Source organism: Pavona decussata, unplaced genomic scaffold (assembly GCF_977016875.1).
Source record: "Pavona decussata unplaced genomic scaffold, jaPavDecu1.1 SCAFFOLD_619, whole genome shotgun sequence".
NCBI lineage: Eukaryota > Metazoa > Cnidaria > Anthozoa > Scleractinia > Agariciidae > Pavona > Pavona decussata.
This window is the reverse complement of record NW_028145867.1, coordinates 105,399-130,928: the sequence shown is the minus strand read 5'-3', so window position 1 is coordinate 130,928 and position 25,530 is coordinate 105,399. Positions and strand designations below refer to the sequence as shown.

The following is a 25,530-nucleotide window of genomic DNA, read 5'->3' as shown; positions in this document are numbered from 1 at the left end:
GAGAGGGGTAGCAACCGAATCCAAGTATTAGAGCACGTCTCTTGGCTCTTGTCGCTCCCGGCAACTGGACCAGGGGCAGTCCCGGGGGCAATGACAGGCAACTGATTTTGCAGACTTTCTATTCGTTGACAAATTGACTCTAACGACTCTCAAAGATTTTGAGTTTATTTTTTAAAACTACACAGATCAAACCATTCCCTAGCCTGACCCATTTTCTTGGCCTCACCCAGAAAGCAAAGGAAATAGGACACGTCTGGATGCGCGGGCAGGCGTCCTCGCGGGTTCGATATCGATGCCCGCGGGATTCCCGAGTACACATTGGAGGCTTGGCACCCAAGCTTTGGTCCCAACGTTATGTCACAGGGTCACTGAAGGAAAATATTGAAGAGCTTTTGGTGCGAGTTACCTGTACAATTGCTGCAATAATCGGCCATGTTGAGACGATTGCTGGTTACACCACGTCTGGGTTTATCCCCACGTCGAATTTTGTTGACAAAAGGTTTAAAAACGACGGCAAGTGACGCTTCCACAACTGCTGATGCAAGTGCAGTGAGTTCAGGTTAGTTTTACTCTCACGATCAATTTCCATTTATGTTTGCCGACAAAGTGGAAAAGGGTTAGCCATGCCAGACAAGGAGCACTTTCCTCTCACTCGTGGATAATTTCTGTCCTCGGTAGACACATTTCCCTAGGCTGAAATTGATTAATAGATCTCCTTGGGCATGAGCTGTTTTATTGATCACGTAAAGGCATCAAATGTCTAGATTCTGTGGGCCGAGTGTTGACCGACAATTAAAAGTTTAAGATGTCTGTACAAACTTGGAGCGATTGCAGAATACCCGACCCACTAAATATCTTACTTGAAAAAGGAGTGCTCCCGCAGTCCCAGAGTCAATGAATATTTAAACGAAGTGAGTAAAACAAGTGCTCCCGCAGTCCCGCAGTCCTGCAGTCCTGCAGTCCTGCAGTCCCAGAGTCGATGGATATTTAAATGAAGTGAGTAAAACGAGTGCTCCCGCAGTCCCGCAGTCCCAGAGTCGATGGATATTTAAATGAAGTGAGTAAAACGAGTGCTCCCGCAGTCCCGCAGTCCCAGAGTCGATGGGTACATAAATCTAAGCTTGTTTCGGCTCATGGGCGGTTCATGGATTAAAGAACGAGGTATATTCATGTGTAGCGTGCTTGCTTCGGTTCGTGGATTAAAGAATGAGGTATATTCGTGTGTAGCGCGACGACTGCGGGACTGCGGGAGCAGCATTAAAGAACACGACTACGGAACTGCGGGAGCAGCTTTTCAAGTAAGATGTTTGGTGGGCCGGGTATTCTGCAATCCAGCCACAAACTTACCGCAAAAGCACTCAGTTAAGTGCAGCCCTTGTTATACTAGATGCATAACATGTGAGACGCTATATATACCTAGATGTATCCTCGAGCTCAGCATTCCCCTTGGTGGCAAGAGGAAGCAATGGGGGGTGGGGAGGGGGGTATCGAAAATCAAACTCTTTATTTTGCCCTACATCCTTTGTAAACATCATGTATTAATAGGTTTTCACAAAACTCATTTATTTTAAGAGGCAATGAGATCTTAAGCAAGCTCTGTTGAGCTTTTGTAAGGATGTAAAGATGTTTTGTATCTCAGACAAGTAGACCTTTTTGTGGATGACTTTAAGGAAGATTTGATTGATAATTTGCCAGCCTAGCGAGGAATGGGGAATGAGCGAGGTCTGTTTTCTTGTGCCTTACCCTGCGAGAAAAGTAGAACCCTTTGTAAAGCAAGAAGCCATGTTGTAATCATTACAAATAAAGGAAAAACAGACCAAAAACACAAACACCACCGCGATAGATGCATGAAGTTTTCTGGACTCATCTTGTGCTGCATGTGCTGAGGAACTCAATGATGATGGGTGACTTCAACATCTGAGATAACTTTCAGGGGCACCCTGCTAAGAACATTGAAGTCAAAATTGTTAGTTAAAATAATGTTTTTGACATTCCCTCACCATTTTATGATCTTTTAAAAGGCAAATTTGTGTAAGCTAACACAGTTTGATCTGTTTGGATTATTACCTGAAAATTTAAATTGCCAAAAACTTCGGGGAATGGAATCTTATTCCCCAAATTTACAAGCTGCAGATAGCTTTTTGGCCAAAAACAAAAAAAAATTCTACAGCTGTAGCTGGCCCTTTTAAATTGCACTTTTAACAATATATTTTCCTTCTGAAAGGAAATAAGGAATTAGGTTTTCAGTGTTGTGAAAGTTTGAGATGTAATATAATATCAAACTCAAGGAAGAGTGTTTCCTCCGATTTCCAAACACCGAGAAGTAGGTTTGAAAAATGAGGCGCAGCCAAGATTTTTTAACCAACTTCGAGGTGTTTGGAAATAGGAGGGAACATTCTTTTGAGCATTTGATATAGCTACTCAAACTATTGATAATTCTTGGTTTGATGAATTATTAATGACTTCAATGAGAAGACTTCATTCGAGACAATTTTACTTTTCTTTACATAATTTGATTTACTGAGACAGGTAATGGCTTTCTGAACAGATATTCCACCAAAATGAACCATTGCATGCCCCTGAACTTTAAGGCGTCTAGTATAAAAGTGGTGGATCATGTAGGTGGTCTAGCTACTGGTGAAGCTTCATTGAGCAAAATAAAAAATAAAGCTTCTTTAAGAGCAGCATGAGTAAATGGGAGATTTTAACAGGCTAGTAATATCCCCAGGATAGTGAAAACTTTCTGAAGGCCACACCAACATAATGTCCATGTAGCAGATGTAATCACTCAATAAAGTGACAATATTAAATTTTAGTTCTTAAAAATTATTATAATAATGATGATAATTATTTATTATTAAATTTTATCTCTTAAATAATGTTATAATACTAATTTTATCAATAACCAATGAATAGAAATTATAACTGGTCCTGATATTTGGTGATAATACGAACCTTGTTTCTAACAGAAGGTGAAGCAACAGAGTTACGACCTCTCTACCTTGATGCACAGGCAACCACTCCCTTGGTAAGATGGTTTCTCATTAACACTGTATTCTGTTTTTATATTTTGTTAATTCTTTTGTTTTGATTAATCAGTAAGAGCATTGTATTGGTGTCACAAGGTGATAGGTTTAAATTGCCTGGAGTTATTTTAAGCTTTCTTTGCTGGTGCTGCAGCCAGTTTCATTGATCAGCAAGGGTTTTTCAAATGTAGAATGTATCCGCCTTGCCACAAACAATATTGAGATCTCATGAGAATGATGTATTATTCAGTAATGACACAGGCAAACTCGGGAAAAGAGATTGCGAGTGCTCCTATCAGGAGTCAAACCTAAGACCTTTTGATTACTAGTTCGAATGCTCTACCACTGAGCTACAGGAGACTCGTGGGAGCTAAGGCCATTAAACTAGGTTCATGGGACAAACATCCGACATACTGCTAGGATTGGAAAGTCAGTGAGTGGCATATGCGCAATGAAAGGAAATGTGATGTAATTTTTTTAAGCCTGATAAACAAATGAGAATGATGTATTATTCAGTAATGACATGGGCAAACTCAGAAAAAAAATTGAGATCTCAGTCTGTAACAGGCATGGAACCCTATAATATTCTACTTTTTGGTTGGTTGGACCCCTCAGTTACTTGGCTTTGGAGGCTTCTGACAGGCTCAGTCATTTACTAGGTTGTACATCCTTCAAATTGCTGGGATAGCTATTGTTGCAAAATAATTTTTAACGTGGTGAATAAACAGAAAGTTTGAAAGTTTAGTTTGCGCAGTCTGCATGTGTTTATTGCATAAACTGTGGACAAATAAATCTATTGAATGCATCATTGTGCATATGCATTGAAGCTAGATCAAGCTTTCCAGTACCAAGGATAAGTTGATTGTTGCAAATATTTATTTCATCATTGACATTAAGGAATCATTTGTTCATTGTGCAGTTCCAGAAAAAATATCCATACTCCTCCCACTAAAGGTTTTTGTTTTGTACTTCCCCCCCCCCCCCCCCAGGAAATTCTAGTTTATTGACATTTTGCTGTCTTTCAACTTACATGTATGTGTCATCATTGTTGTAAATAAATACAATGTAATTATGATTATTGTGTTTTTTGGTGAACTTGTTCAGGATCCTCGTGTGTTGGATGCCATGATGCCATATTCAGTTTCTTATTATGGAAACCCACATTCACGCACTCATACTTATGGCTGGGAAAGTGAGCAGGCTGTGGAACGTGCCAGGGAGGTATACAGTGTACATTACATATTTATGCATAAAATTACGTTGTGATTTAAGGTCATTCCCCTAAAATAGAACCTACACTCAGATTTTTTCGAAACTTTGCCAATGTGAGGTTCACTATATGTAAACTGCAAAAATAAAATAAAAAGACGGGGGTCACCATGCTTGTTCTTCAGCAACAAAGCATTGAAATATGGTAATTTCTGCATGTTTGGACAAAAAGGACTATAATAGAGCGTTTGCCAAAAACAGGAATTATTTTCTGAAGAGAATAGTTAACGGCTCATTTCATAGAATTTTTTCCCTGTTCATAAATCATTTTTAATGTGAAATCTGTTTAAAAACTATCCATAACCAGTACTACTGAGATATTCAACAAATAATCTAATTCGTTACCTCTGAAGGTAGGCCAAGATGTCCATTGGCTAGATATTAGGCGCAAAATTTGATATTTCTAACACTAGGATTTTCCTTAAATTTTCCCGGTAGTTGGCAAACGATATTGTGGTTAGAAATCTGAAAAGAGAAAATAGGTTCACCAGGTTGGTTTTGCAGATATTTCACAAAGCAGTGGTAAATCGAGCTTCAAAACTGGTTTCTCCGTGAAGGGACTGGGGCAATTCTTATGAAAACACCGCGCAAAATGCAAATTGAGAATTTTGTTGTTAGATGCAAGTCAGATTGAGTGATACTCAGTAGTTAGCTAGAAATGAGCGTAAATTTTTTATTTTGCCATGGTGCGCAGAAGTGTTGCGCACTGCAAAACAGGGGGATGACCTTAAACTATTCCTTTGTGCAGTAATTTCATTGCCATAATCTAAGACAAAGGGAAATAATATTCAAACCAAAAACCATTTTGAACCACAACAGACACATGTACTAACATTAGACTTGGTCTGTTTGGGTAAAGGTGAAGAAGAACCAGTAATTTTTTAGTTTTTACCTGAGTGTGAAAAGTTAGTTACAGTTAGCGTTCAGAGATGTTCGCAAAATTTTCTACACTGTAAATCCGAATTTAAATAAAGTCTATGTAGTTATGAACAGAGGAATAGCTGATGACAATGATGACAGCGATGATGCTGATGATGGTGGTATTGGTAGTGATAATGATGATGACAAAACTTACAGTACAATGTACATGTATGATGACGATGAAGTCAGTGATATATTTTTTATATACTGTACATGTATGACTATTATATACTTCAACTACTTTCTCTCTTCTGTTTGTAGCAAGTAGCTGATCTAATTGGTGCTGATCCAAAAGAGATTGTATTCACCAGTGGTGCTACAGAGTCAAACAACATTTCTGTTAAGGTATCAAACTGAATCATAATGATTGGTAATTCACTTTAAAACCCTTGGCTGAGATCTTAACTGTGCATACATGTACATGTATTCACTATATACATGTACAAGAAATTCTATTTCATCAGATCCATGGTATCGACATTGTACACTGTAGCATGTATGAATCAACTTGATCAGTGATCCTTGTTAGGTGAATGTAACCTAAATTTCTCACTAACTTGAACTTAAAGTACAATCAAACCCCGTTATTACGGACACCTTTGGGAACAGAGAAAGTGTCCGTATTATGGAAAATCTATCATGTGGGACCAAGAATACTGTCCGTAATATGAGGTGTCTGTATTAAGCAGGTGTCTGTAAAGTGGGTCATTCCACTGTACTTTACATCTTCACTCTCTGTGGAAAGCTCAGTGTTATTTAATCCAGCCAACATGAACTTTTTGTGGACTCCAACAGTACTGTTAATTTTGTATTTTGCTTGATGTTTTAACCTGTTAGCTCTCTTATGCGGATGTTGTGTGACACTGGCATTGAGTCTCGTCTCTCAATTCAAATCATGGATGGAAGTTTCTTGTTGCAAAATTACAATGCACAAAGAGAAGAATGATTTTCAATTTCACATGAAGATGTTGACTTAGACTTTAGTACTAACAGTGCTGTTACATGTACATTGTAATCAAGTGCTTATTGCTTACTGTATATGACTTTAAACTTAATGATTCTATCACTTCAGGGGGTTGCAAGATTTTACAAAAGAAACAAGAAGCATATCATAACAACTCAAACTGTGAGTATTTTGTACAGCCTACGTCAACACTTTTAGAAGTTATCACAGTCTTTTCTGCATTCAGCTGCTGAACATACATGTACCCTTGTGACTTGATACCTGCATGTACAGTATGAAAGTATGGTACAACATGTACATGTACATGAATGCTCTCTTTGTGCCAATCTCTTAATTTTGTTATTCACAGCGATGGTAATGGTAATGCATTTATATAACGCATTTCCTATTCATAACAAACTGGTCACTTAGAATGAGGGTTGGTCAAATGCTTCAATTTTGTTTCTCACAAAAGGTTTCACAAAGGTCTCACCTTTGGTATAACTCATTGTTATCCTTTAGTCTGTGCTGTATGTTTTACATTTAAAGAAAGCCATGTAGTTAACCTGTTTATACCATAACTATAATTTGGACCAATCCATGTTACTGAATAGTCAGAGGTATTTCTATGTCATCGTAACTTTACCTAAGTTATTTGTGATTGAATTTGCTTGTTGTTTCCTTGTTGTGTCCTCAGGAGCACAAGTGTGTGTTGGATTCTTGTCGGGCACTTGAGAGTGAAGGCTTCAGCGTGACTTATTTACCTGTCATGAAAAATGGCCTCATTGATTTGCAGGTATATGAATGACATATCAAGTTCACTTTGGTGGAGTTAACATCATACATGTAACTCCACCCTTCCTCTTCTTTACATGTATGTACAATGTAATTCAATAATGGACTGACAGCTGGCTGACAGACTACAGGGCTTGACACTAACACTCACCCACTTACCACTGGAGAGTAAATTTTGCCAGTGGCAAGTACAAAGATAAAAATGAACCAAAATACTTGCCTCTTTTGGAAAGTAAATTTCAGGTTTTGAATTTGATGCTGTGTTTAGGGAATGGAGTGATTTGAAGGCATGCATTTCTAATGACTCTCTGCACCTCACTCCCAAAGCTTTGTGAAAGAGAGTTTTTATTAACCACAACAGCAGAATTTCCCAACATCCTGATGTTGTTTGAAATTCTGCTGATTGTACCACTGTTGACAGCTTGCTGCGAACAAGGCTTTTCTGTAATGGGGAATTTTAAGTCAGACTGCAGATCTTGCCTATCAGTGGACATTCTAGACTACCTAATGAGGATTAAATAAATTATTGAAAGAATTTGACTCTCCGAAACTGGATTAATGTGGTGGGCTACTGGAACAAGGATGAGATGCCTCAATTTTAATGACTAAATTCTTTAGTCATTGAAACGGGGGAGGGAGGTGCACTTTAACTGTTGTTAGACACTGATCAGGCCTGCAAAATATGTTGAAGAGTAAAGTTTTGATATGGAAAGTAAAATTAATTTATTTTACTTTCCAGTGTGGAAAGTGATATCAAAATTTAGCGTCAAGCCCTGAACTACCATCAATAATAATATTGATGGTGGTCTGTCAGTCAGTCTGTACATACGTCAGTCAGTCAGTCAGTCAGTCAGTCAGTCAGTCAGTCAGTCAGTCAGTCAGTCAGTCAGTCAGTCAGTCAGTCAGTCAGTCAGTCAGTCAGTCAATCAATCAATCAATCAATCACTCATCCTTGTTTTCCAAGTGGTCAGGCCACTTTGTTTAACATGGGTCACTTATGTCACTCAACCCCTGATCCGGAGGAAAGTGTACACACTCCCTGACATTTACTGAACTGCATCAGGCTTTCTCAGTTGTCAGTCACCAGCTTTGGATCTGGTTCATGTGCAGCTACGTAAGATCCTACTTAACTTGCAAAAAGTCATACATGAGGAATCTTGTCTTACCTCATATGACTGTCCCCTTGTGTCGGCCTGCTGCATTTAGCCATTGGTCTCATCTTCCGTACCTTCTCAAATAAATTTGTAAGGAATATAAAAGAGCTCACAAAACTGTTTTATAAATACATATCTTGTTGCAAACAGTAGGTACTGTAAAGCACAGTTTATCAAGGTGTGTGTGATATAGCAGAAACAAACAGTTCAAGTTTAGGTTCTTATTTAATTATAATATTATGAAATTTACATTCTTGATTCAGCAATTAGAAGATGCGATCAGACCTGACACATCACTGGTGTCTATCATGACAGTCAACAATGAGATCGGTGTCACTCAACCTGTCAAACAAATTGGTAAGACTTTTGTCCATGCATATGTAATAATATTATTACTACATCAATCACGCCACATTTTGCAGCCACAAGTTTGATAATAATGAATACAAGTACGAACATGTACAGCAACTGTGTGAGATGAGAAACTGATTTGTAATGAAAAGGTATACGTACGGAAAACCTGGGAATTGATTTTCTTGGAAAAGCAATGAAATATTTGAATACCCAGTTCTATAAGCTTTAATTTGATAGAGGGTTTTGGTGTGGTGTAACTGAGAGGCGCTATATCCGTTAAACTGAAGCCACCCCTGAAGGGCCACAAGTTTGATAATAATGAATACATGTACATGTACGGCAACTGTGTGAGATGACAAACTGATTTGTAATGAAAAGGTATAGATACATTGGTGTACACACTTAGAATAAAATTATGCATGGAAAGTTTGAATTACATTGTATTACAGGTTCAGAGCCTGTATAAGTTGCTTTTAAAAGAGAAATGTGGCTTGTGCTTAAAGTTAAAGTTCAAAAGCAGTTACTTTGAACATTTATTACTTGAAACCTGCTTGTCTTTGAGATGTAAGTTAGAGTTGAAAAATCAAACTGGACACATCCCTCGTAGAAAACTGTTACTGCTGGGCTTCGCATTTCCCAGCTGGGTTCCCTACGCAGACATTTTAGTTTCGAGCATGTGCATAGGTGGCCTTTAATGTAGACCATGAGGGCCACCGAGTTTTTACCTCAATTTTGAGTTCACTAAGGTTAATCGGTTTTCACGGTTTGTACAGCAGTTAAGTTGACTTTTATGAAGGCTCATTGGTTGCAAGTTTTTTTCATGGTGCCTCGTGTCGAAATAAGCGTTGAAACTTACGGCTAGTCTACACCCGCAGCTACAAAAACAGTGGGTTCAGTCATTGTACATGTACACCAAGCATCAATGATGTTAAGAGACTTGAAGGGAGCAGATGGTGAATATAAATCAATGTAAACACATTATAAGGGATGCGTACATGTATCATAGCACTACATGTCTACCTAAGTGTTTTGTGATCTCTTACATGTATTTTTTTTTTCTGATAGGTGCCCTTTGCCGCAAAAATAAAATCTTCTTCCATACTGATGCTGCACAGGCAGTTGGCAAGATTCCTCTTGATGTAAATGAACTGAATATTGACTTGATGTCAATCAGTGGACACAAGATTTATGGACCCAAAGGTACTCACAACATATCTACATAAGTTTTGTATTTTGTTAATTAACTTTAACTACAATTGCCTTTTTTCTGATATTTTGAATTCACGCATTAAGCTTTCCAAACATTAACCAAACATTAATATTGGAAAGAAAAATAATTATTAATGCAACAGTGTTAATTGCTTCCTATCCTGGCCAAAACGGACTTTCTATTTTAAGAGAGTTTTACAACAAAATTGTAAAACACAGTTAATGGCACGCGACGCCTTTTGCCCTGTGGGGCATTGCTGGTATTTTACTTAAAACTCGGTACTTGGTACTGTAAGGTACCATTGTATTTATTGTCTAGGCATTTATCTATAATTCTATCTTAGTATGTTGCAATTCTGTCTGGATACTAGTTATTTCGGCCTTTCTAACTGGTTAAATCTTCTGTATACCCCATTCATGTCTCTATTATTATGATGTAAGGTCTAGCATGTAAATGGTACAAGCCTGGCAATTGGCTCAGGCATGGAACACTGTCTAGGTATAAAACGCTGTGTAAAAGGTTTTAACTCACATTTCTTAGGCAATTGTTTGCTCGCTGTTAAGCTGTGTAAAATTTTTGTTCACTCGTTTTCTTCTAATGGCTCGTCCTCGTGCTTCGAAACGTTCCGTTGCCGTCAACCAGTTGTCCTCACTGTCCAGCGAGGTGCTTCGCTTGCGTCTCCAAGCGCTTAATCTCTCCGTACGTGGTTCTCGCCAGCAGCTAATAACCCGCCTTAAATCGGCTCTCAAAAGCCAAGCCACTCGTGCCGGCCGTGCCATGCCCGTTCGTCCCGGGAGATCTTCCCGTCGCAAGGACAAACCTAACGCTGCTTCCGCGTCGGTTCAGCCTTCGGATCAAAACAGCGAGCACGCCAGCGATTCAGATGGCAATTCTTCGTCGATGGAAGATGATTCTCCTTCTTTGGACGACCTTTTGAGCCTCCAGGATAGCTCAGCTCTTCCCCCGGCGGTCAGTTCAGCGCCATCTCCAGCTGATGCGCCCTTTAGCGATGGCCAGTTACGCGTGTTGCAACAAACGGTGCAAGCGGCTGTGCAGAACGCTCGCATCCAGCAGGAAAATGCGAACGTGCCCCATTATACGTCACCTCCGATTCGCAACACAGGCATGGCTTCGCCTCTTGGTCTTCAACGGCCTTTGGACCGCTCTTTGGAGGAGAAAATCCTGCGGGGTGAGTACGTTGATTTTGCTTTACTGTTACCAGACTCGTTAACTCACCCCCAGGCCCCAACCCTTCAGTTTCGCTTAGAGGATTCGTCCCCAGGCTCCGCGGGCACCCCTATCACCATGGTTCGTAAAAAGAAGCCCGTGATTGACTCTTTTCACAAGTGGGTTGACGCCTTCACTACGTTTATGTTGGTGGTGGTTAATGCTTACCCTGGGAGAGCTGCTGAACTGATCAAATACCTCCAGATCATCAGCCGCGCAGAGGCCAAATTTAGAGGGCTCACCTGGCGTTACTACGATGAGCAATTTCGTCGCCGCGCCGCCCAGGATCTTTCTCTCAATTGGGGTCTAGTTGATTTGGAGTTGTGGACCGTCACCTTTTCGGGTCAGGCTAAACCTCATTGCTTCCTGTGTTCCAGCCCCTACCATGGCCAAGGTGATTGCCCCATTGCTGACCCTGCCCGTCGCTCACCGAGAGGCACCAGTTCCTCGCACGCGCACTGTTTCAACTTTAACAAGCCCAGTGGATGTTCCCGTGTTGCCTGCCAGTTCCCCCACGTGTGCAGCCGCTGCCGCTCTCCAGCCCACCCTGTCACACGATGCCGCACCGGTCGCTCAGAGGACGCTTCCAGGTCCCAGGTCGCCAGCCACCCTGGCAAGAAATAAAGTACTCCAGCAGTCCCGTTCCCAGCAACCTTTGGTGTCCTCTCCTATTGATGTCGATGTCTTGGAGCATGAACTTCGCAGCCATCCTAATCGTAACTTTGTTAATAGTTTACTTAATTCACTTAGATTTGGCACACATATCGGTTATACTGGCCCACACCTCCCCAGGGTTTCTCGCAATCTTATCTCTGCCTCTCAACACCCCGACGTAGTCTCTCATAATATCGACAAGGAGGTTAAGTTGGGGAGGGTAGCGGGTCCTTTTTCTTCGCCTCCTCTCCCCCTTTTGCAATGTCACCCTATTGGTGTGGTTCCTAAAAAGCACACCTCCGAGTGGCGTACCATTTACCATCTATCATACCCTGAAGGGGCTAGCGTCAATGATTTCATTCCCAAAGACCCATACTCCCTTCAATATGTTCGGGTGGACGATGCTATTCACATCCTTAAGTCTTTGGGCCCGGGGTCCTTCATGGCCAAAACTGACCTGAAATCTGCCTTTCGTCTCATCCCCATTCACCCTGACGACTGGCATCTCTTGGGGATATATTGGAAGGCTCAGTATTTTGTTGACCTGTACCTCCCTTTTGGGCTCCGTTCTGCCCCCTATATATTTAACCAGCTCTCTGATGCATTGGAATGGGTTCTCCACCATAACTACGGTCTCCGCAATATCCTACACATCCTTGATGACTTTTTTATTGCTGAACGTTCCCGTCTAGATTGCTTAATTTCCTTTAGCACTCTCTTAAGAGTTTTCATGTCCCTGCGTGCCCCAGTGGTTGCGGCTAAGACCTTGGGCCCCTCCCAGGTTCTAGAATTTATGGGTATTGTCTTGGACTCCACCCTGATGGAAGCCCGTCTCCCTGAGGACAAACTTACCCGTCTTAGGGCTCTCCTTGCCTCCTTCAAGGGTCGGCGTTCAGTTCGCCTGGTAGACTTGCAGTCTCTCATAGGGACTCTGCAGTTTGCCTGTAAAGTGGTTGTCCCGGGTCGTACCTTTTTACAACGTATTGTTAATCTTTCTAGAGGCGTTCGTAATCGTTTCCATCATATCCGCCTTACCAAGGAATTTTTCAAGGATCTTTCTATGTGGGAAACTTTCCTTACTGGGTGGAATGGTCGCTCCTTTTTTCTAAACTCCTCCATTACCCCTTCCCCCCATATGGAACTGTTCACCGACGCTGCTAGTACCATTGGGTTCGGGGGGTACTTTAATGGGAAATGGTTCCAGGGAAGGTGGCCCCCACACATGGCGCTTTGCAAAGACAAAGGGATTAGCATTGAGTGGCAGGAACTTTTCCCCATTGTTGTAGCTTGTGCTATTTGGTACCCCCATTTTGCCGGGAAACGCCTACAATTCTGGTGCGACAATGAGTCGGTGGTTGCTATCATCAACTCGGGTCATTCAAAAGCCCCTCGCATTATGGACCTTCTCAGATTCCTTACCCTTACTTCCATGAAACACAACTTTTTTGTGAGGGCACGCCACGTTCCTGGGGTATCTAACGACATCGCTGACGCTCTGTCCCGATTTCAGGAGGCGCGTTTCAGGACAGCCGCCCCCACGGCCGATCGGGACCCTTGCACCATCCCGCCTTCCTTAATGACCCTTTAAAGGATGAAGTCTTACGGTACGCCAACTGGGGCCTAGCCTGGAGAACGAATCGCACTTATGGTTCTGGCGAGAGACGTTTTATTCGCTTCTGCCTAATGCATCGTCTCGTTCATGATAGTGGGGACATTCTCCCGGCTTCCGAGGGCACCCTCATTTACTTTGCCTCCTACTTAGCACGGTCAGTCCGCCATAGTACCATTAGACTTTATCTCGCTGCTGTGCGTAACCTCCACATATCATGTGGGCACAGCGATCCCTTGGCGGGTAAACTACTTCTTAAGAAAGTACTTAGGGGTATCCTTCGTTACCAAGGGCAACACCGGGTTTTGTGTCAACCAGTTACCCTCGGGGTTCTCCTTGCTATACGTCCCTTTCTCCGCTCCTGGTTGGGTAGTTATGACTTCTCCATGGTGTGGGCTGCTTTCACACTCACATTTTTTGGCTTTCTCCGCTGTAGCGAATTCACATATCAAGGGGTTCACAAGTATTGCTCCCGCTTTGATTTAGGAACCGAATGTGTGTCATTTGTCCCTAGTCTGGCTAGCCCGCAGCACATGGTCGTTACTCTTCGGTCTTCTAAGACCGACCCCTTTCGCACAGGTCAGTCTCTTATTATTGCTAGGGCGGACTCATTGCTATGTGCCGTCACTGCCATGCAGCATTATTTTCAGTTAGTGGCTCCCCCTCCAGGCCCACTTTTTACTTTTCGGTCCGGCCGCCTCCTTACCAGAGCCACCGTTACTTCCCTTCTGCGTGACGCCGCACGTCATGCTGGGTTACCCTTCCACAGCCTTAAGGGTCATAGTTTTCGCATAGGTGCCGCCTCTTCAGCGGCCGCTGCCGGCTTGCCAGACTGGTTGATAAAAGTTATGGGTAGATGGTCTTCAGACTGTTATCAGTTGTATATAAGAACACCCACACAAGTTCTGCTTTCTGCGGCCCCTCGAATGGCCAGTTCCTCTCCATGAAGTGGGTCATTTATTTAATCTTTTTCTTTTGCTTGGGGGGATACCCGCTCCGCGTGTATCTGTGGCGGTTAAGTCTGCGTAGCGACTTCCCCAAGCTAAGTTCTCTAGTATTTTTTGCCGTGTTTTAATTGTATTGACCTGCCAATATTCCAGTCCGACCCAGCAGCGCTGGTGAGATAGGTGAGGCACGATAGGTCTTTTCAGTTACTCTAGTTTTGGGACCTGCCAATACTCTTCTCGGAGTGGTGCTGCTGGCCTGGCTGTGCTGCTGTAGCAGCGCGTTGTTGTGTTTTGTTGTTGTTGGCCTAGGTGCAGCTGGAAGTGCCAGGGAAGTGAGGCCTTAAAATGGTCACGCAATTTAATAGAAGTCGCCTGTCACGCAATCGCTGAGCGGTGTTCCCCCTTATTTACGCCAATATGTTTGTTGTCTTTACTTTAGTTAATTCTATGTTTGAGTAGAGTTACACGTAGCACGAATCTTAACCGGAACAGTGACATTAATAAAGTTTTTGTTGTTTTTTTTTTTGTTGAACTGGGCTGGACTCTTTCAAATAAAATTTATGGAACTGTTCTCAGTGTTGTTAAGATTAACCACAGCCCTAATTTGGAAACGTCTTGTATGGTATTTATTGTTCATATGTAAATGTGCAAATGTGATGTAAAACCAATAAAGTTGGATTTCATTGCATTGAGACTAAGAAATAAACCCTGAACATGCCTTTTGCTTTCATAATGTTTAGAATTCAACAAAGCTGTGCAAGATTGGCTTGTTAAGTTTACCAGAAAAATATGTGATGTCAGTAATTGAGCAGTCATATATACAAAAATGTGCAGGAAAACGTTATTGGCAATGCATCACACAATAACAAAAAGTAAAAATATTTTTTGGGGTTGAGGCAGGTGCAAGGACAAAAATCTCTCAATCTCATGCCTGTCCACTAAGCATCTGATAAACTAGCATACCAGTTAAAAGTTACAATGTACAAAATCTAGAAATATCTATCATTTTAGTATCTGCAGTGTGATTGGTCAATTTTGCTGGCCACATTTCACTGTACGGCTCGCTAAATTTGAAAGTTTGATGCCCAATTAACCTCTGAGATGTAATAAATATCTTACTAGTAACCTCGTTTTCTTGGTCCGTACTGTAAGTTATGGATCATCATTTTGTCCTGTTGATTAATGTTGATTTAGGTATTTACGCTCACGTTGGAACTTTGGTAGACATGCTAGTTTCATTAATACTGTAGCTTCTTCTACAGTACGTGTAAGTCTTTCATTAATTTTTTTTTTCTTTGAAACTGCGGCTTAAATCTGCCAGCTGATTTTATGGTGCATGACTTGGGTCAGGAGTGTGCGTTTAATTACTGAGGTCAAGTCCAGTATTTTGACCTTGAGGCCATTGTACCCCCACATACCAAAAAAAAAACAACTACTGGTGTTTGAGTTTCATTGTACATGTATTTGCTAGGTGTCGGAGCCTTGTACATCCGCAGAAGGCCTCGTGTCAGGGTGGAGCCAATACAGAGTGGGGGAGGGCAAGAGAGGTATAAAACGTTAAATGTGTAAAAAGATACTTTTATTGCAGATATAAAAATATCCAGTGCTTAGTACATTATAGTATATAATAATTTATTTATTTATATACATGTACATGTAACTTTTTGCTAAAAAGGTAAATAGTACTCAATTAGTAAGTTGCAGTGTGGCTGTAATAGTAATAATCAAAGATTAGGGAGTGTGTTCGATGATCTCTATCCCACGCTGACACTCCTTTTCCAAATTGGTGATGATGTCATCTGCCCGTGCAAAATCTTCAGGGGATGCCAGATATGTGTCCCAAGATCCATTAATTCATTGTCCCATACAATCTTGACTACAATCTGTATTAGGAGTGTGTTCTATTGAACACAATAATTATAAATGTAAGTTTCCGCTAAAAAGTAAATTGCTTACTACAGTATGTGCACATAATTATGTAGCATTTTTCTGTTCTAGGCTTTTTACAGTGTTTTGCATCTTGCAACTATCATAGGAATTGTTTTTTATCACAGGAATTGAGTTTAATGTTTATTTGTTTTTCTTTATATCTAGCTAACAGCTGATTTACTCTGATCTTTTGTTGTGTTCAGGGGCATGCGTAGTGGCACAGTCCCACATGTGTTGGCTGTTGGAATAGGAGCAGCTTGTGAAGTGGCAAAAGAGGAAATGGAGGTAAACTTTTTCATTTATAACTTTTGTGATGCATTAAGTAATATATCAAACACAAGAAGGCATTTCATCAGATATCCAAACACTGAGAAGTAGGATGAAAAAAACGAGGCGCAGCTGAGTTTTTTAAATGACTTTGAGGTGTTTGGATATCTGATGAAACACACTTTCGATTGTTTGATATGGCTTCTCAAATGATCAATAATTCTTGGAGAAATTCAAGGCTAAAGTTGGCAAAATTTTATGGTTATTAGGAACACATGCAAACCACGGTCACAGTAGCGATTTTCTTTGTTTTCTCTTGATGAATTGTTAATGAGTGTGAGAAGATTAATTACTATAATTATAACAGCTCTCGTTACTAGTGTTAACCATACATGTACAATGGTATTTACACCAAAATCTCAAAAGTAATTATTACTTTTGAGATTTTGGGGGACAATACAATATTTCTTGCAACTTTGATGATTTTCCTCAAAATGTAACTTAAGGAAGTATGAATGTGAAGGATGGTTCTGGGGAGTGGTGTGCAAAAATGGGAAACAGCCTGTAATTTTGCTCGTTTTTTACAGCTCTACTCAATTGTTACATTTACTGGGGGGAAAATACAATTGATTAATAATGGATTAATAAAGGACTGAGTGGAGTCTAGTTCGGTTTGTAATCCTACAAGCCATTAACAAAATCGGATGACCGCATTGAAAGGGAGTGTGTCCTTCGGTCGTTGCATGCAGTGCAAACCAGTCAAATGGCTAATGAGCACGCATTGAAATTGAAAGAGATAAGATGAAAGGGAATGCGTCACTCGTTCGTTGTATGCAATGCAAATCAGTGATATGATTAATTAGGTGCTCCATTTTGTCTCTTTTTTATTTTCAATTAGTATGACCATAAAAGGGTAACAGAATTGTCGGCTCGTCTGGTAAATGGCGTTAGCGCTGGACTAACTCACGTCATCAGGAATGGTGACCCGGATCATTCATATCCCGGATGTGTGAACCTATCGTTTGCGTTTGTGGAAGGCGAGAGTCTTCTGATGGCGCTCAAGGATGTGGCGTTGTCATCAGGCAGGTTGGAACAAAATAGTTCACGTTTTTGACATGAAGGCTGAAACACAGTGTTTTTAAAGGGGAGGTGTGTCAGGGATTTGGAGTATCATTTCTATAACCCCAAAACGTTTTTCTTTCAAAAGAAACGTACAAATAATGGAATAATGGTCCAGTTTGTCTTAAGGAAGGTGCCTACTTTTGTTACTGCGGAGAAAGCAGAACTTAGCAAGTGCTCTGGGTATCCAAAAAGAAAATTTGGAGTAACTGGGTTGGAATGGATTGTAACTTGAAAATAACTTTCTAAAAGGCGCTAGAACAGATCATAAGCTGATGCTTTTAAGAATTCAGTTATTTTCCTTCTGATAATGTTCTAGGATTATTTTATTCGGTGTACATGTATTATTGCACCAATTTCATCTCTGTGACACTTGACTTTTCAAAAGAGATAAACATACCATGAATGACATGCTATGAAGTTTTTATGCACTTTAATATGAGTTTCATTTTGACCAAAATTAAACTGCACGCAACACTGATTAACGTAACATCGTGAAGATACAACACTTCGCAACCAGTCCCAACAGGCTGGTCAAACTGAGTCGTAACATGTTTCTTGGTCTGTGTGTAGACGTGCCCTATTTCCTTTGCTTCTTTCTGGTTGAAGCAAAAGGAAATATTATAAGTTTAAGTTTGTTTGCGTTGTTGGGGAGTCATTTTATCCAAGAAAAGTTTACATTGCGCTATTTGTTCGGAACAGGCCGTTATATTTGGAGGGTGCAAGCTTATTTTAGGAGGTTTACCGTATTTATGATGAATCAGAGAATAATTCTCTGTTTCAGAGTTAATGATTAACTCTGCAGTGTATGTTGAAATGGTGAAGTGGACCCATGAAAAGAAAAAAATCGCCGACCTTGGCGGCAATCGAAGCCATGACCGACATCCATTTGTACCCTTACCGTATTTATGCTCTGCCATCACACACATAAAGCTGGTTTCCGCGCTGTGTGTTACTTTTTTGGTAATACAAAGACAAGTATTGACAGGAAAACCCTAAACAGAAGCTACGTCCCTCACTGAAGGGTTACCTAAAGCTGCTAAAGCCCAACTAAAAGTTAAACAGCTATTAAAGTCAAAAATAAGTACATACATACATACATACATACATACATACATACATACATACATACATACATACAAACAAACAAACAAACAAACAAACAAACAAACAAACAAACAAACAAACAAACATACATACATACATACATACATACATACATACATACATACATACATACATACATACATACATACATACATACATACATACATGCATACATATATACATACATACATAATCAAGTGGAAAATATGTGCAGTATTAAACTAGAAATGTAATAAAAGAAGAAGAATAAATCAAGAGAATGTAATAATATCCTTCAGGTGTAAAAAGTATTTAAGGCGATCCTTAAATTCGTTTAAAGATTCAGTTTTTCTTAAATGTAATGGCAGATTATTCCATGATTTAGCTACTCTAAAGAAATATGAAAAATTTGGAAATTGGTTCTTGCATATCTAATTTGAACAGGTAATCAGCATGCCTGAGATTATATTTAGAGCTGTCAGCTGTCACAAGATAATTAGACAGATCCAAGTAGTAAAGGCCCATTATGCACTTAAAATGAAGAACTAAGTCCATAAAAAGTCTCCTCGAGGCGAGTTGTATAAATCTAAATGTTGTTCTTTTCTCTTTTCAAGCGCTTGTACCTCAGCATCGCTGGAGCCTTCATATGTTCTGCGAGCGATAGGAGCCGATGAAGACCTCGCTCACTCCTCAATCAGGTACAGTACACTGGAAAGGAAACTGTGTCCACTTCATGAATGCCGCCGGGGTACAAGGGCGAATAAAATGAACATTGTCGTCCTTGTTCATCGGTTTTGTTTTGTGAGGGGTCTGAGTTCATTTTTTGGCACGTTTTAATGTTTAAGAGTCGACTGTGGTTGTTTTTACTTCTGCTGGTTTTTGCGCTGCTTCGAGCATTTTGTTTCTCTTTCAGCGAGAGACATACAGGGCCGGGTTGTTCGAAAGCCGATTAACGCTAATCCACAATTAAAAGTTAATCGAGGTATCGTTCGTTAAAATGGATTTAAAGGCTAATTTCAAGCTAAAGGTAAAGAATAGTCAAAGTCAAAACTGAGGGCCGAAAATCTTTTGGAAGAATCTTTATCGATTAGCAGTTAAACTCGTGTCAAAGTTTGCGTTAATCCAGGATTAGCTAAATTGGGTTTTGAACAACTGGGCCCAGATGTACATACCTGCTGAAAAAGAGTTGAATGTTTTACTTTAGTCATAGTTGAACATCAGTGATAGCTTTTTTACTGATTTGACCTGCGTGGAAAAATGTAGAAAGGGGGAAGACAAGGGGTTAGTGGAAAGGGAATTGTGCGCGCGTGCGCGCGAAGTGCGTGGGTAGCGTGGAGGGACGAGAAAAGGAAGCTTCCTTTTCCCTCTCTCTCCGTGCTCTTCTCCCTATCACTCGCGCGTCCGATTCTCCTCTTTATCTTCCCTCCCCGTTTCTACGCCTGCCACGCAGGATATAACATTGTCGCATATGTGATCGCTGATTTATTGGTCTCTTGTTTCTTTCTCTAGGTTTGGAATTGGTCGTTTCACTACAGAGGAAGAAATCGATTACACCGTCGAGAGAACGATTAAGCACGTCAAGCGGCTGCGTGAAATGAGGTTAGTAAAAAAAAAAAAGTCTGGTCAGTGGAACGCCTTAGTTTTTCCGCTTTTTCCCGAGCTTTTGCCCTGTTGTTCGTCATGTCTAAGTTCTGTGAGTAGTATTTTCCCCGCCTTTTTGTACCCAGCTGTCTTTTTTCTGCTGTTATTTTCTCTCCCTTTTGCTATGCTACTGGTAAGAAAACCAGAAAATATCAGAAAACGGGAAAGTTTCCCGTTTTCTGATAGCAAGGAGTCAACCCCATACGACATTTTGTTTTGACCACGTCTAATTTATTATTTTATTTGAATGTGTGTCTCTATCATATCGTTGACTGCTGGTTAGAGCTGCGCCTTGCTGTAGCCCTTGTCAAACGTTTTCAACATTTCCCGCATTTTTCTGTGCACTCCGTCATCATTTTCCCGCGGTCACCTTCACGCCCGCTTGGAAACAATTCCTCGCTTACTGGAGCAGTTTTCGCTTGAGTTCCGTAAAAACGAAAGCCAAAATACTTACTCTAACCAATCACAACAGACGTATGCATGCAACAGACGCCAAGCGCGGGAAAATGCGTGGGAGCATGCCGTGCGGATTGGTTTTGTTTATCATTGGTTGAGAAAGTGGCGCGAGTTTTGTCAACCAATCACAGAGCGTAGTAAAGCGAAACCAAAGCAAACGCGAATTACTTTCGAAATTCTCTTGAAAATCGCTCAAATACGTCAACTATTTTTTTATTTCGCAGTCCATTATGGGAGATGGTACAAGAGGGGATCGACCTGAAGACAATCCAGTGGTCACAGCACTGATCATGGGCTCAGTTGACTAAAGTGATCCAAGCCAGTCATACAACTTTTCTAAAGATCTTATAAGCGGTCAGCTCTGAACAGGAATTTGCTATCTTGTGCGAGTCAGAGGCGGGAGCGAACTGCTCGCTATTTTAATTACGGAACTTAAGACTAATATCACGAAAGCTTTACCTAAGATATTCCCGATTATACTCGGTCATAGTCAAATAAGTAGGGATAGCCGCGGTGAAGAGAAGAGTGTTCATATTATAGATCTGTTAATATCGCGAAAGTAGAAAAAGTTTATTAAACGTTTGAAAAAAACAAACAACAGTTTTGATTTTTAAAGACATGTTTCGACAGCTCTTCTGTCACCTTTACTTTTAAATCGTAAAGTACAAAATTGATTTTATATTTTAGAGTTTGTAATTTATAACTTGAAATCGAAAATAACTGTTTTTGAGAGTCAGTAGAAAACGCTTTGACTACATTGTACGTTATGGACACTTTGTATTTATTCACTTTTGAGTGTTGCGGTTATGTGATCTGAAACATGAAATATCTTGACCTGCACTTTCTACAGATACTGTTTGTTTTTTTTTTGGCCAGGTGACGCTGAAGCTACTTAAGCCGCCGTTACACGTTGAAACTTTTAGCTGAAACTTGTGTGCAACGGCGCTGCGAAACAAGTTTCAGCAGGCGTTGCGCCGTGTAACATGGTCGGTTTCGTGAAACTTTTTCGAACTTCCGTTGCGAGACAAGTTTCACGAAAAGTAGAACCGCTTTCTACTTCTGCAACGGCTCGCAACGGTCGCAGTGGTGAAAAAGCAAGAGTTTCACCGTGTAACACCACTTCGTGAAACTTGTCTCGTTTGCCGTTGCACGCAAGTTTCAGCTAAAAGTTTCAACGTGTAACGGCGGCTTTAGCAGTACTTTCCTGTGTTGCTCTTTACAATGTTGTGCCACCTTGCGATGGATACTTGAGTCTCAAATCTCAAATCTCAAATCTTTATTTTAACACGGTTTTGGTACAATATAAAATACAACTACATAATTTTTAATAACAATAACGTATCTAAAAAGTCTTACTCATAATTACGCTAAACTACACCTGTTTTCCATGAATGCCGTGTATCTAACTTAATTAACTAAAATGATGATTTGACAATTGCTTGAAATGATTTAGAGATTTAACTTTGAACACCATTAAAGCTACTTGAATTTGACGCTGGGCAATCAGGTCTTTCCAACCAAGTTGTTGTAACAAGTACCCAGCGTCAGCATCATAGGAGGAGGAAGTCAAAATGCGAGCAGCACGATTCTGCAGTTTTTGCCGCGACTTTGCCGCGATTCCCCCAGACAATACTACAATAATCGAAATGGGGTTGTCTCAAGGCATTGAAGATGTAATGCAGTATTCCTGGCGAAACAAAATATTTCGCTTTATGGCACCAATGCCGGAGGCAATCTTTTTGGATAGTTTGTCGATATGACTATGCCATGCCATGTTATCATCAATAAGAATCCCAAGTGAGTTAGTAGTGGAAACTTGTTTTATAGGAACATTATCTATCGAGAGTTCAAGGGATTCAGGCTGTGAGACATTCAAGGGAAAGCCCGGGATTGGGGGTGGGGAGTGGAGTTAGGCTCTGCCCGGAGGTGCAACCCCTTACCTTTCACATGCCAACTTCTACTGAAATGGTACTTCTTTCACAAACAGAAAACAAAAATTGGGGAAGGAGGAATTGGGGGTGGGGGTAGGAGGAAGGGGTAAGCTCCACCCGGAGGTGCAATCCCTTACCTTTCACATACCAACTTCTACTGAAATGGTACTCCTTTCACAAACAGAAAACAAGAAATTGGGGGAGGGGGGAATTAGGGGTGGGGGTAGGAAGAAGGGGTAAGCTCCACCCGGAGGTGCAATCCCTTACCTTTTACATACCAACTTCTACCGAAATGGGACGCCTTTCACAAACATAAAGCAAGAAAATGGATCGCTTTGTCACACCTCAAATTAGTAAGCGAAGCGTCATTTTTTCTTTCAAATACTTGGATAACTCTCGCCCTTTATATTCGCGGTCTATTTTTGAGACCTTTTGAAATACTATAATTTTAATCTCGCGACCCTTTCGCATACTACGAGCACGAGAAAGGTATCCTTTTCGGGCGAAGCCTCACCGATAGAGTCCATAAAGACCACTTACATATGGTATCGTTTGTTTTCAACATTTAGTAGTAAATTAAAGTTTGGACTCTATTGTCAGCTTTGAATTTAATTTTTCCCGGGAATAAAAATGTTAAAAGAAACAATAATAGTTATTATGAAGGAAATTACTTTAGAAGTTCGCGGTTGTATTGATGAAGCAGTTGAGGATAGCGGCGGCTTTTGAAAAGCCTGTGTGCAGACGACATGTTGGACAATGGCGCCATCTTTGATAAACCGGAACTTCTGTCGTGGACGTCTGTTGGACTTCACCGCTGTTTCACAAAAACTAGGTCCTAGATTCACGCTAAAGTAATTCTCGTGTCGTTTTAGAGATTGTAGCAGATTTGTAGGGAATTTGCTGCGGCTACATGTTTTGTCCTCGTCGCACGGTTTGCCATGACATTCCTTGTGGGCAGAATTTACGCTGACGGCTATTTCGGTGTAGAACACCTCAGTGCCATGGTGGTACGGACCAAGGTGAAATTTGGTTAGAATTAAAGGAGGCAGATGAGGGACCAAATCATCGTAATTAACAACCCTCCAGCTGTTATTGACCAGTTGGTCGTGCTGCCGAGCATATCTGTAGTTACCAACACGAGGCATTCCAAACGTGTACAGGATGATGTTCTTACGGGGAGCGATGTTATAAAAGGCGAGCCACGCACTGGCCAAAGACGCTATCGCACCGCCGAAAGAATGCCCTGTCACCCAGATCTGATACGAGGGGTTCGCCGAAACGAGGGATTTCACTTTCGGCTCCATGACCTGCCACAAAGCCTCGAAGCTTGTTTTCCAGTAGGTCTGAACTTTACCCCCGAGAAAATGTTGCTCAGGGATAAGCAGTGTTTCTAGAACTTCAAGAAGCAGTTGAGCATCGCCTTTAGTTCCGCGGAAAGCGACCACTATAGCTTCTACGGCATGCGAAACAGCGACGAAACCAGAACACTTGTTGCCAAAAAAGTCACATTTCCTTGTAACAACAGCTTGAAGTTGAAACTCGGCCGATGGTAGAGATTTATTGAGACATTGCTGGGGATGGACTAGATCATGTGCTACTGCTGACAGCAGCAACATCTTGTACGATAATTCAGGAAGGTAATGCACGTCATCTCCATAAACTTGGTGAGATTTTCTGACGCCGTGGTACTTCCCTCCACAAGTTAAGGCACTGACAAGGGTGACCTCTGAGAGAATTAACGCAAGCACTAGACGGTTGCTTAAGCCAAGCATGGTTCTGTGAATACTTCAGGGAATTCGACTGACACAGACGAGCGGAAAACGCAATGAAATCCGTTCTTTACCGATCGCGCGAAGAGCACTTGAGGAAGTTTTTGTAGTCACCTGCGGACAAGAAGGTGCTCTTTGAAATCAAATCACAGTGTCAAGCCGCTGTTAAGGTGTTGGTTGTTGTTGGAAAGCTAGCTAGAAAAACTGAACGCCTCTCGCCAACAGAGTATAAATGCGACTATTTGCTATTTGCAGTTTCGTCATTTCTTAACTCAATGCGATACCTGATTCAACACGAAACTGAAAACCACTGAGGCGTGCGATGCACGGTCTATACACAAACCGGAAATGTATACTTTAAAGGGAAAGTATCACGAAAATTTGACGTCAAAACCCAAAAGTGTTTGTCTGACAACAGAAACAATAAAAAAGCAAATAATTGTTTAGTTTGTTATAAATTATCACCCCAGTGCAATAAAACTGTCGATTAGTGCCTCTGGCCAGAGACAGAGTAGGCCGGTATGTTAGGCTAATGTTTTTCAAGTTTTCATATTTTTGTTTCCAAAATGCGCTAGTACGGATCAAGAGTTTTTCCTTTCAAGAATTGAGTTGATTTCTCTCATCTCGTTGTTCTAGAATTTTGTAGCAAAGTGAAGGTCTTATTTCACCATTTTTAACACCTTTCATATAGCTCGCTTCAGTTTAGCCTGCGAAAGCAGACGCTTTTTCCGGTCACATTTGTTTAAAACAGGACAAAGAACTGTAGTTCTTTTGTGTTCCATAGATAGATGAACGGATTCAAGACATTCCTTAAATGTTGACAATGACCCTGACCAAGGAGGGAAATTTTTGTGAATTTGTTTATAAAAACGCTCGTTTTACGTTATCGAAACAGAAAATGGAATTTTCTTATTTACTGATAAAATTGTGAGGGACCCAAGTCTCGATAACTGAAGACCAAAGTCAGTGGAAGTGAAGAATCGAAAATTGTTAAGATCGGCTTTGATCCATTTCAAATCATTTTCAAGTTCAAACGTAACAACGTCACAAGACACCAAGGAGCTTTATCTGCGGGGACAAGTAATCACAGGTTCAGACACTTTCCAGATGTGTGATGGTATTAAATAACGAAAAAACGTAAAGGATCGTAGATACGGAAAGTACTTTCATTTCATTTTCTGACGAACCGTGAAAGAGGATTAATATTATTACAATAGGCCTTA

At 40.9% G+C, this 25,530-nt stretch overlaps 3 protein-coding genes across 3 annotated transcripts; 2 read left to right on the top strand and 1 right to left on the bottom strand.

Annotated features, from left to right (window-relative positions):
• Positions 1–343: 343 nt before the first annotated feature.
• LOC146449149 (cysteine desulfurase-like) lies at positions 344–22,100 on the top strand. The gene is made up of 14 exons (XM_085101964.1): positions 344–559; positions 2,970–3,028; positions 4,131–4,247; positions 5,478–5,561; positions 6,289–6,342; positions 6,857–6,955; positions 8,372–8,465; positions 9,528–9,662; positions 15,581–15,656; positions 16,242–16,323; positions 17,204–17,391; positions 19,125–19,208; positions 20,020–20,109; positions 20,832–22,100. The coding sequence occupies exons 1-14, from the start codon at positions 433–435 to the stop codon at positions 20,893–20,895; spliced, it is 1,353 nt and encodes a 450-aa protein (XP_084958090.1). The 5' UTR covers positions 344–432; the 3' UTR covers positions 20,896–22,100.
• Positions 9,858–11,672, top strand: LOC146449150 (uncharacterized). The gene has a single exon (XM_085101965.1). The coding sequence runs from the start codon at positions 10,270–10,272 to the stop codon at positions 11,521–11,523; it is 1,254 nt and encodes a 417-aa protein (XP_084958091.1). The 5' UTR covers positions 9,858–10,269; the 3' UTR covers positions 11,524–11,672.
• Positions 21,862–25,530, bottom strand: LOC146449148 (lipase ZK262.3-like). The gene is made up of 2 exons (XM_085101966.1): positions 25,225–25,530; positions 21,862–24,421 (listed from the first exon to the last, which is right to left on the bottom strand). Exon 2 carries the CDS (start codon positions 24,308–24,310, stop codon positions 23,147–23,149), a length of 1,164 nt encoding a protein of 387 aa, XP_084958092.1. The 5' UTR covers positions 24,311–24,421; positions 25,225–25,530; the 3' UTR covers positions 21,862–23,146.

Bases quoted from the DNA above. Each gene is read 5' to 3' on its own strand.
- LOC146449148 (XM_085101966.1), bottom strand. From the start codon at position 24,310: ATGCTTGGCTTAAGCAACCGTCTAGTGCTTGCGTTAATTCTCTCAGAG.
- LOC146449149 (XM_085101964.1), top strand. From the start codon at position 433: ATGTTGAGACGATTGCTGGTTACACCACGTCTGGGTTTATCCCCACGT. The intron at 3,029-4,130 runs GTAAGATGGTTT...GAACTTGTTCAG, and splicing joins CACAGGCAACCACTCCCTTG to GATCCTCGTGTGTTGGATGC. The intron at 6,343-6,856 runs GTGAGTATTTTG...TTGTGTCCTCAG, and splicing joins ATATCATAACAACTCAAACT to GAGCACAAGTGTGTGTTGGA.
- LOC146449150 (XM_085101965.1), top strand. From the start codon at position 10,270: ATGGCTCGTCCTCGTGCTTCGAAACGTTCCGTTGCCGTCAACCAGTTG.